The following is a 12,476-nucleotide window of genomic DNA, read 5'->3' on the forward strand; positions in this document are numbered from 1 at the left end:
AAATTCAAAACCCATTTAAACATCTTAATGCTAGGAATATATACTCATAATATTTGTGGGTTTTTTATTGTATAGTAGCCAATATATGAAAAATGGAAAATCTGGCTAATTTAACTTTAATCCTTAGAATACTATGTGCCATGCTCATTTTGGGATATCAAGGGATATCAACCGACAAGTATCAGGGCTGTCCCACCCATATCCCCCACCAGTGTAATGGGGGTAATAAATACTATGTTTTTCTTTGATTAAATAAAACAAGACTGAACAAAACCACTTTCTTTGTGCCTTCTGAAAGAACTGTCAATAACTGCTTCCTTACCTCTCACTCTCTCCTCAGTCCACTCCACTTGGGCTTCTAAGACCACCTCTCCACTAATTCTGTTCTTGTTAAGGTCAATAATGACTGCCAGGATGCTAAGTCCAATCGTTTCTTTTCTAACCTAATCTTACCTCTGAAATAGCAACAGATCCAGTTGCCCACTCTTTCCTTCATAAAAGTCTTCCCTCGTGTCATGTAAAACCTTACTCTATTTCCTCAGGTATTTTGTTCTACTTTTTCTACAGTAACTTTCCCTCCGTCAACATTAAGATGCCTGATTCCAAGGGTCAGGTCCTGGGTGTTCATCTTTGTACCTACAATTCTCTCCACTGGCAATGTATACAGTCCTATCTTCAAAAGGTATCTATATACCCCTGATTCTTCAATTTGTATCTATAATCTTAACCATATCTCAGCACTCTACTCAAAAATACAATTGCTTCCTTATTTTCTACACTTGGGTATCTAACAGGTATCTGAAATGTAACAAAACCGAAAATTAGCTTTTGGTTTTATTTCACAACAAAATTGCTCCTTTGCCTGCCACCAGCTCTTATTCCATCTCAATAAATGTTACAGCAACTTTTTATGAACTGAGCCAAAAAACCAGAAATCAACCTTGATTCCTCTTTGCCCCCTATATCAACTCAAGTCCTGACAACCCTACTGAAACCCAAGTCTGTCCTCTCCGCATCATCTCCACTCTACTCCTATGCTAAATTCTTTCTCAAATAAAATCACTAATTTGGTTCTCTGCTTCCATTTTCCCCCCTCTCCAATATATTCTACAAAGAATGTTCTTTAAAAGAAATTTATATCATGTCATTTTCTTGATCAAGGCTCTCCAAGATTTCCTGTCACACTTAGAACAAAATCCAAACCCTTCGTGTGGCTTACAGAACATCATGTAATCTGAGCCTGCACACCCTTTCTGACCTCTTGATACTTTACCACCCCAGGCCTCTTGGCCTTTTTTCTAAGAAATACTCTTTTTCTCATTTTAGAGTCCTTGCACTTGTTCTTCCCTCCGCCTGTAATGCTTTTCCTTCTATTTGTTTGCATGACTGATTCCTTTTCTCACTCAGAGTTCCAATGTAACCCTTCTCAAAGAAGCCATCCAAGGGTCACCCAACCAAAAACCAGTCACTAACACATGACCTAATTTATTTATTTATTTTTCTAATTTATTTCTTTACTCACATATCACTATCTGGTATTTTTCTTATCTATCTCTCCAACAAGAACATAAACTAATTGTTCCTATCACTTAGTATGTCATAAACTTTTTTTTCATGTGAAAGCAAAGTGGTTTCAATACAGTATGTTAAATGCCTCAGGAGCCCTGCAGAGGGAAAGATACACTTTACCTGGCAGAAAGTGTATCAGAGAGGAAATAACATATAAGCTGAATCTTAACCATGTTTATTTATTTATTTATTTATTTTAAATTTTTTTTATTTATTTATGATAGTCACAGAGAGAGAGAGAGAGAGGCAGAGACATAGGCAGAGGGAGAAGCAGGCTCCATGCGCTGGGAGCCTGATGTGGGATTCGATCCCGGGTCTCCAGGATCGTGCCCTAGGCCAAAGGCAGGCGCCAAACCGCTGCGCCACCCAGGGATCCCTTAACCATGTTTATTACACAGAATAGAGTAAAAGGAATAAGTGGGTAGAGAACAGGGAAGATAGAGACACTTGGGAGAAAAAACTGTATGAAAAGAAGGGAAGCAGGGGCATAGTGTGTTCCTGGAGTAGCCAGTACCTCACTGAGTGTATATGAAAGGATGGGCCTGAGATAAAAGGCAACAGGAAGTTTAAGGTCAGGATACCAAAAGTCTAACAAACCATGCCAAAGAACTGAGATTTTAGCCAGGAGTCCATGGAAAACCAGAGAATTTTTGATCAGAAAAAAAGATAGGATTTAAATTTTAGAAATACTACTCTGACAGCAATATCCAAGAATATAGGGATTCCAAGTACCTGAAATCTCTATATTAGAAACAAATCAAAACAAAACATAAAAGTAGCGTGAATACCAATACGTCTGTTCCAATGGTGTTTATTAGTCTATCAGCATTATTTCTGCATATTATCTACATGAAATGACATTTTAATCAGGCAAATAAAAATCTTAATGTTTGTTTGAATGTCTATCTAGTAAACATACCTGGGTAATAAACTTTTTTTCCATCAGTTTTGTATACAACCATTGTGATAAATTCTCGATTATTTGCAAAATCATCCTGAAAGTACAAAGAATCCAATGGAGTTAGGAAAATGGGCTCAAAATGCTCTTAAGTAGAGGAAAAAATTCTAATTTTAAGAGCATTTCAGCTACTTAAAAAATACTTTTCTGAATTAGACTCATTTTAATGGATGCCCACATTGTATTAAATAATATATTAAATAAGACTCTGAGGCTATTAAGATTATGGTCACCCTTTACGGAATCAGGTCTAATGATTTAACATTTCCAAACCCCCTTCAGAGTATTTTAATGTTAATTTTTAAAAAAAGATTTTATTTGTTTATTCATGAGAGACACACACAGAGAGAGGCAGAGACACAGGTAGAGGGAGAAGCAGGCTCCATGCAGGGAGCCCAATGTGGGACTTGATCCCAAGGGACTTTGGTATCACACCCTGAGCCAAAGGCAGACACACTCAACTGCTGAGCCACTGAGGCGTCCCAATATTTTTTTTTTTTTAAGATTTTATTTATTTGACAGAGAGAGAGAGAGAGAGAGAGAGAGAGCGAGAGAGCACGCACACACATGGGGAGTGGCAGGCAGAGGGAGAGGGAGAAGCATGCTCCCCATGGAGCAGGGAACTTGACCTAGGACCCTTCAAAGAAGCTGAAGGCAGACACTTAACTGACTGAGCCACCTAGGTGCCTCTAATAATGTTAATATTCTTAAGACCTAAAGCATACATAATCAACCTCAAAATCCTCACTGACAAGCAAAAATTCACGTTTTTCTTCAAAATTTTAAGTATATAAACGTCCTTAGGGGAAATATTCATTTACGTAATGCAACACTTATTTTCAAGCACCTATATAAATGAAACAGGCTGATGACCGAATTACATATCTTGGTCTAATATTTTTTAAAGTTTCTGTATGGGATATATAAGAAGGGATCAGTACCTTGTCGGTTATGTGTCTACTAAGCAAAACCCAAACGGCAGCGCCCCCTTGTGGACACTGCACCTCCAGTTTGTACTGGGGGTTGTTGGCCAGGCTATAGGCATCTTTCACAGGTCCTTGCTTAGCATCCCAAGTACTAAAAGATAAAGTCAACAAAGAAAGTAGTAATTAAATTTCTCATTGAGCTAAAACACTATTTTTTCAAAGTTTTGTGTTTCCAATACAATTAAGTTATCAGGATTTTTGTTTTATTGCTTAAAATTTTTTTGGCATAACCAAGATAGCATATAAACAAATAACTATTACATGGTTAGTCACCTGTGGGCATGACAAAGAGAATGCTAGTCTTCATAAATTAATCCTTATACCTCATGTGAAAAAAGTGGAGACTACTATAAAGTATATTCTGAAATATGAAAGTAAGTTACCTGTGAATACATGTTGATTCTTTAAAAAGACCTGGATTCCAACTCAAATAAATCACATCATAATACTGGCAGAGATCATCCCATGAAATCCAAAATATTCCTGAAAATTAGATGTCTGTTAATCTATAAAATGTCTTAATGATAAATGACTTCAGTTAGGTACATTTCGTATTGTTACAGTGTGTTATTTAAAGATTGTATGGTATTAAAATTAAGAAGATATATTTACCATTGTCTATTTTCTGAGCTGTGCGAGGATCAAAGTTTAAATATTTTTGTAACTCTGGGGTCCAGTTTTTTACATCATTTTCACTATATCTTCCTTTCCAACGTAAATGACTCCAAGGATTTTTCAGTTGGATAAATCGTAGCCCCTATTAAAAAAAAACAGGAGATAAAGTTACAAAACAGTTTTACCGAACTTTTATTAGTTATAGATGCATTTTCTAAGAGAGGATGCATTTTGAATACTGATCAAAATACTTTTCCTTCCATGTCAACTTTAATCAACATTTTCAGTAGGTCACATATCTGATCAAAAACTGTAAATGCCTACCTATTCCTGAGAGCTATGCTGCCCATACGGTAGTTACTACCCAGAGGTGGTAATTATCAAATTTAATTAAAATTCAAAATTAAAAAAATAAAAGTTGGGCTCCCTGCGAGGAGCCTGCTTCTCCCTCTGCTTGTGTCTCTGCCTCTTCTCTCTCTCTCTCATGAATAAATTTAAAAAAAAAAAAAAAAACTAGTCATATTTCAAGTGTTCAAGGACCATGTATAGCTAGTAGCTCATACACACAGCACAATACAAATATGGAACATTTCCATCACAGTAGGAAGTTCTTTTGGACAGTGCTGCCTTAGAGCATCAAGAATTTTTTCATTCTTTCAAAAACCTACTCTGCTCTGAACTCACTTTATTTTCCAGTACTCATTTCCCATGTATCTTTGACTTTAGTCTTTCCTCTCATAATCCCACAAACAACCCTTATTCATTTTTACTTCTAAAGGCATTTACATTTACCTATTTTGTCTCCCTTTCTTGGAAGGCCCTCTCTGATCTCCTATAATCACCTTCCTTCCTTCAGATCCTCCTTAGCTTTTTCCTCCACTGACTGTCTCTCAGTGAAGACTGAAGCAGAGAAGAGGAGAAAAAGAACATGGACTTTGGAGTCAGAATGAAATGGGACCAAATGCCAACTCTACTACTAATTAGTTTTATGGATTTTGGGTGGGTCATTTACTCTCTGATCAGTTGTTTACTCACATGTAAAATGAACATTATAATGTCTCCTAGAACACTGCTGTGAAGACTAAACGAATATAAAATATTTAACAATTAGTAATTTTCTTCTCCTTTTACCTTTTAATTACTACCTCTTCTCTAAATTTTAGTGCTAACCCTCTGTATTTCTTTAGTTTAAAACAAATAATATCCTATCTTGTTTCCTACTTGTGCGAACATAAGTCTTGTTTCCCCAATGAGATTGTAAACTCTTTGAAATGGTAACACTACTGTCCTTTTTCAGAAGTCTCCCCTGAGTTTATAAAACAAAGTGTTAAGGTTATAGTAAGTGGCTCAACAAATAGTGGGTGTGTCTATAAAACTGATTACGTGGACTCAGAAAATCAAAAGAGCTTGTAAATCCAAGAGTATTTATTTTATTTTCAAACAAATTAGGAAATTGTATTTGTTTTCTAATGATATCAAACTGGGGGGATATTTTTGAAAGACATATTCCTTGGCTTTATAAATGTGGCAAATGATGGCCTCGGATAAATGTAATTTCTGGACTAAGACTCATTTCTCTCAGGAATCTTCAAATTGCTTTTCTCAGTTTCTTCTTACCACTTGTCCACCCCTGCCCCTATTGTACAGATATTTAACTCTTAATTTATTATTTTTTCATAAAACCTACTTCTACATAAGCAGGAAATCTGCCTTATTTCAGAACTCTATCACTTCTTAAAGAAGGAATATAAAAGAGAGGAAATTGCTGCTAAGCAATTCTGGGGCAGGTCCCAGGCATCACTGACATTTAAGGACACTAAGAAAGAGCTATAGATTTTGTTTGGATAGAGAGCCTGCAATTCAGAACCCTGAACAAGGAAGAAACGTAACCAAAACCGGATCTAGTTTATGATGCAACATCCCATTTTCAAAGTTATTTCCAAAGGGCAGCAAATGAAAAAACTTCGATAAATTCAGAAATCCCTTGGTAAGACTTGCTGGACTTAGAGACTGCAGCTTGAAACTGATATATATATCTTCACAGTAGACTATGGAACATCACTCCAAGTAGGAGACAACAAAATGACCCAAAGGACTGATACTAAAACTGAAGATCTTAGGACATTCAAACTGGTTAGAAGCAAACAAAAAGGATAACATTTTCACACAAGTATTAATAAAATCTCATTAAGTGAAGAAATTCACAAATGTAGAAGATTGGCAGTAGCTTTAGTCTAAGATTAGGTCTATCTGCACAACAGAGATTAGAGATAAATGCCTGAATGAAATAAATATTTTTGGGTATTTTTTAAATATTTATTCATTTGACAGAGAGAGAGAAAGACAGTGAGCACAAGTGGGGTGAAGGGGCAGAGAGAGAAGCAGGCAACTCACAGGACCTTGGGATTATGACCTAAGTCAAAGGCAGGTAGGTGCTTAACTGACTAGGCCACTCAGGAACCCTAAAAATATTTTTAAATTCAAGTCAGAACTAAGGAACTATCTCAAAATACAGGCAGCATACTCTACCCACACATGCTCTAAAATGCCTTAATCTCTACAGGAAAACTCCCACATGGAATTGATAATATGAGTGCTTCCGGATTTTTAACTGAACAGCTGTTACTGAAATTCTTAATTTATTGGCATTTAGCAAATTTATAAATGTATTCTTTTTAGGTCAAACCACAGGTGTCTATTTTATAAACCTGTTATTTGTCTAGTTTCCTTTCAACAATCAGACTAGCCTCATTATTCAAAGTAAAAGATACAATCTTCACAGAAAATTTCCTCAAATTCAAGCTTTCATATGGACTTTCATTATCTAAATTTAATTACCTTGCCATTACCTCACTATTAATCATCTACCAGAAAGTTTTAACAATAAAGTAACATACACATAATACTATAATAGCAACTGTTATTCTCAATGTTTTAACTCATGTTTGTGGAAAATCACATTTCTAAAACAAACACAACCTCTCAGCTTATTCAATTTCCCATACATTTTTATTTTTTTGCTTTAAGTAATCAATTTTTATGCTACTTTTACAGGAATACACTATTCTATACAGTATGGTTAGTGGCTGATTTAGAAAACCTTGAGATGTGGTAGCAGGTCCTTACTGCTTCATAATTCATATAATTCCATGTGCCATATAAGAAAATAAATCTTTTTTTTTTTTTAATTTTTATTTATGATAGTCACAGAGAGAGAGAGAGAGAGAGAGAGACATAGGCAGAGGGAGAAGCAGGCTCCATGCACGGGGAGCCTGATGTGGGATTCTATCCTGGGTCTCCAGGATCGTGCCCTGGGCCAAAGGCAGGCGCCAAACCGCTGCACCACCCAGGGATCCCAAGAAAATAAATCTAATCAATACATAATGGAATACTGTTATTGCTGATTGATCACTACTTCCTTCTGTAAGTTTAAGCAAGGGAAACAGGAACACATGGCTGGCTAAACTTTCCAGGGACTATACAGCTTAGGTACTCTATATCATCAGGGAAAAAGAATTCTCCTGTAATCATCTTTGTATTTTCTAATCCATAGAATGGATCTATTTTTCAGTTAAAAAGAACTAATCAGTAACCCAAGAAGTAATCAGGTCAACCACTCCAACACCTGAGCAGAGAAAGAGTCTGAAATGTCTTAAAGCATGTGAGAGCTGTCAGGATGAGAAACATTTGCAAACCCACTGGCAGGTTTCTAATTCACAATCTCTTATTTTTTGCTCTTTCACAAATGCTTACTGAATGTCTACCATGCTCTTGAGACTAACGCTATGCTATGATTGACCCCAACACCATCAAATAGCCCAGAACCTTGAGGGCTGTGTGTTTACCTCAACCCTTTAATTTTATGAAAAAGGCAAAAGGCATTTGTTTTATCAACATCTGTGCATCACTATCATTACATTTCCTCTATTTTATTTCATAATTTCTAATGGTTGAGGTCAAATTATTTAATGTAATAGGTGGAATGATTTTTAAAATTTCATCTAAACCTTGACCTGTCAGTATGCAAGAGTCTATTATACTTTTGATGAGCACTGGATGTTGTATGTAAGTGATCACTGAATTCTACTCCAGAAACCAGTATTACACTGTATGCTAAAATTTAAATTAAAAAAAAAAAAAGAGGCTATTATACTATTTGGGATCCTTGCAATGTCTTATTATCAGGTATGAGAAAGAAAGAAAAATGTAAAACCAAACCTTGAACTCTCTAATGTCCAAAACAGCATAAGCATGTGTGGGAACCAGACCCCACTTCTCTCCTTCAGCTTCAGTCATCATTCCAGTTGATGCAGTGATGAGGACATCCCCTTTGTGAAACCTGGAATGACCCCAACAGACAAATAATTAAAAGAAAACAGGTTTGTAACCTCAGATCACATTGTCTTTCCTTTATTGTAAGGGTTTAAAATTTCTGCAAATTTGACATCTCTAAAACTGGCTATTCTTAATACCCCTCAAAGAACAAGAAGTACATTTTGACTTCACAAATTAACAGATAAATTATCATATTGCCCCAATTTCCTCCAGTTTTTTTTTTTTTATTTTTTAAAAGATTGTATTTATTTATTCATGAGAGACAGAGAGAGAGAGAGAGAGAGAGAGAGAGAGGCACAGAGATACAAGCAGAGGGAGAAGCAGGCTCCACACAGGGAGCCCGATGTGGGACTTGATCCCAGGACTCCAGGATCACGCCTGGGCCAAAGGCAGGCACTATACCGCTGAGCCACCCAGGGATCCCCCTTCCTTCAGTTTTAGATAACTATCTAAAGGTTTACGTACAAACATAACAATGAAGGAAAGCAAATGCTAAGTTTTCAAACGATTTACAAATAAAGTTGAAGATGTGAAATACATTTTTGCCAAATCTTTGAAGTTTTCTAGTTTCACTACTGAATGTGTATTATTGTACAACTTTCCAGTCCCTGCATGTGGATTATTCACTTAAGGCTTAAAAGTTATATTCCTCTTGAGAATATATATACACTCTCAGACTTCTCTTTTTCCACCTTCCCTCAAATTGGCAAGTACTTAGGGAAATATAAAACAATTTGTCCACATAACATATTCCAGATTCAAACGTTCTGGATTATTTATAACCTGGATTAATCATAACCATCAGTGAGGGTAACTGAGGTAGCAAGTACATAAAGTGAAGTCTATTTTAAAAACACAATTTCTAGTTTAGCACCACCTTCGCCTCAGGGCGTGATCCTGGAGACCCAGGATCGAGTCCCCGTGTTGGGCTCCCTGCATGGAGCCTGCTTCTCCTTCTGCCTGTGTCTCTGCCTCTCTAATAAATAAATAAATCTTAAAAAACAACAACAACAACACAATTTCCTGGGGTGCCTAGCTGACTTAGTTGGTGTAACATGTGACTCTTGATCTCGGGGTCACTGAGTTTCAGTCCTATGTTGGGCAGAGAGATTACTTGAATAAACAAAAACAAAAACAAAATAAATAACACAATTTCCCTAAATAACTAAACATGCAGCCTCTCCAATATCTTAATTTTTTTATTTTTAAAAAAGATTTATTTATTTATTTATTTATTTATTTATTTATTTATTTATTCATTCATTCATTCATTCATTCATTCATTCAGAGAAGGGGGGGCACAGAGACACAGGCAGAGGGAGAAGCAGGCTCCATGCAGGAAGCCCAACGTGGGACTGGATCCCAGGTCTCCAGGATCACACCCCGGGCTGCAGGCGGTGCTAAACCACTGCGCCACTGGAGCTGCCCTGCAGTATCTCTTTTAAATAAGGCATAAATTTTTTTAAAAAGCCTCTTTTACTACTAAAAAGAGAAAGGGAGAAGAGAGAGAAAGAGAGAGAAAATGTTTACCTTTGATAAAGCATTCTGAAAGAATTATCCTTACTGAAAGTTTGGCTATCTGAATGCATAGCAATTCTTTCTGGTATCCACCCCGTCAGTGCATGAAGATCAATATTCTGCAACATAAACATATTTTCAGGACCATCAATATTATTGTCAAGCTCTTAAATAAATCCCCAGGGTAGCTATTAAATCTCATTGATTTGATATAATGATTTCAATAGACTAAATCAAAGGGTAGTAAGCTGTTTTTGACAATAATACATTTCTTATTTAACTCAAATTCCTACCTGGATTTAAGCAGGAGTTTATCTATTCCTTATAATCTCCAATGCTTTTCCTAAACCCAACTGTTTTACTGGTAAATATGATACAAACTTAAAACATGTTACAGATAAAAGGTGCTTTAATAATGATGATGACAGTCACCATTTAGTGAGTTCTTAGGATAGCCACTTTTCTATTATCTTATGTATATTCTCATTCTTTCCCTCTCTATGCTGCACTGGGTAAATTAAAAGGCAGTGAATTAAAAACTAAACTCTTGGGGCACCTGGGTGGATCAGCGGGTTTAGCATCTGCCTTTGGCTTAGGTCATGATCCCAGGGTCCTGGGGATCCCTGTGTCTGCCTCTCTGCTCAGTGAGGATGAGGAGAACACTTTTTCCTCTGCCCTCCCTATGCTTGCACTCTCTTGCTCTGCCTCTCTGATTCACAAATAAATAAAATCTTAAAAAAAGAAAACACCAAACAAAACTATAAAAATAATTGAAGGACAGAACAACTGAGTGTATAGGCTAAGAAGAGATTTTAACATCCTATTGCATTTAACTATGACCTATACATTCTATGCCTTGTATTGTAAGAACTAGAAGAGTGAAAGAGAGACCAGGTACGAGGAAACTAACCAGCTACGAATGATGGATGACTTGCATACGTTACTTCATTTAATCTTCATAACTCTGAGAGGTGGATATTATCCTCATATTACACACAAGCAAGGAGGCTAAGAATGGTTACATACCTTTTCTAAGGCCACAGGCTGGTTAGTGTCGTAATTCAAATTATACTAATCTAATTTCTGGCATAAGCCCAGGCTACCCCATACAACTAAAGGACACTGGCACACTTTGATTTTATAGGTTAAGTAGTGTTAAGATTGGGCAAAACTAAAACACCCTGAATTTACAAATCAAAAACCACACATAAAGATGACAAAATGACACATCCTTTGATCTGAAGAGATTTCTTTGAAAAGGTACACTTTCTGTGAGCCGCTGTACGGGGACCTGGGGCGCTGCCGGGGCTGCAGGTGCGCGGCTGCTGCTCCCACCCGACACCCCCGCGCGCAGAGGGGCGAGTGCCAGTGCAAGCCCCCCACCTCCAGGTGGCTCCAAGGGGCCGAGATGAGAGCCAGCTCACTCAAGGCCACATTTCTTAAAACCCTGGGGATGCCCCGGGCCCCAAGTTCCCTGCTGCAATGACCCAAGGGGTGGTGCTAGGAGGTTCCCTGGTGCGCAGGCCACGGCCAGCAGAGAGGGGGCCTTTCCTCCTGGGTCGGAGCAGAAGAGTAAGTTTTAAATGTCACCATTCCAGTGGAAACCCCAGATGTGACTTTGGGTCCAAATTATAACCTTTGGGCTGGTGTTCTGCTCTTATAAAACCCAAATGTTCCTTGCAGTCTAAAAAAAAAAAAAAGACCATCCAATTGGTCTTGCATCCCAACATGTCTCGCAGACATACAGTTTTGGTTTCCTTGAATCCTTTACAATGCACTATCCTTGTAAAAGAAAATAGTTTCCCCTAATAAGGTAGACTGAGAAACATTTTTCAGGGCAGATACTGTTTTGTTTTCCTTTAAACAAAAATATCATCTATAATCTCTCAAATTTAAAAGTCATATTAGACAGCATAAATGTGTGTCTGGATCATCCTGATACTTACTGAATTGGATCCTGGGAAATCATATCCTCCCATGACCTTCATATATGCTTTTTCTATGAGGGACACCCATAATTCACTTTTGTTGTTAGAGTAAGAACACAGCAATTCTCCCTTATGATCAACAGGTAATTGATCATCAATTATCACCTGGAGAAAGAGAACATTAATTTCCTTAGGTGGTACAAAATATCTTAAAATCCTTTCTATCAAGGAAAAAAATACCTTTCATACAAATGAAATAAAACACACAATATGCCTATTATTAAAGTAATTATAGCTTCATATTTTTAGAATCTGATCAATTATAAAATGTTATACAATGTCTTCATTCAATTTTATAGGCTAATTTCCCTGTCAGGTGATAATCATGAGCCAACTGGTTAAACAGATCTATACCATCAAAATTATTACAGATTCTAGAAATGTACATTATATCCAAAATAATTATAAAAGGGCCTATTAAGGTAAATCACAGTATTACTAGAAGTAACTTTACTAAGCCTGCAAAAAGACTCATGTTATGTACAGTTGTAAAAGCAGAACAGTATG

At 36.8% G+C, this 12,476-nt stretch overlaps 1 protein-coding gene across 2 annotated transcripts in view; it reads right to left on the reverse strand.

Moving 5' to 3' along the window:
- CAPN7 (calpain 7) overlaps nucleotides 1–12,476 on the reverse strand; it is a 41,681-nt gene that overhangs the window by 8,691 nt on the left and 20,514 nt on the right. The window contains exons 10-16 of one of the 2 annotated variants that reach the window (XM_026015489.2): nucleotides 11,928–12,074; nucleotides 9,994–10,100; nucleotides 8,347–8,467; nucleotides 4,126–4,270; nucleotides 3,897–3,996; nucleotides 3,469–3,604; nucleotides 2,489–2,564 (exon numbers count right to left, since the gene is read on the reverse strand). In XM_026015489.2, the coding sequence (XP_025871274.1) occupies nucleotides 2,489–2,564; nucleotides 3,469–3,604; nucleotides 3,897–3,996; nucleotides 4,126–4,270; nucleotides 8,347–8,467; nucleotides 9,994–10,100; nucleotides 11,928–12,074 (832 nt within the window). The remainder of the gene's footprint in view (nucleotides 1–2,488; nucleotides 2,565–3,468; nucleotides 3,605–3,896; nucleotides 3,997–4,125; nucleotides 4,271–8,346; nucleotides 8,468–9,993; nucleotides 10,101–11,927; nucleotides 12,075–12,476) is intronic. The other variant, XM_072726811.1, reaches the window with a different exon arrangement.

Source organism: Vulpes vulpes, chromosome 11 (assembly GCF_048418805.1).
Source record: "Vulpes vulpes isolate BD-2025 chromosome 11, VulVul3, whole genome shotgun sequence".
Classification (NCBI taxonomy): Eukaryota; Metazoa; Chordata; class Mammalia; order Carnivora; family Canidae; genus Vulpes; species Vulpes vulpes.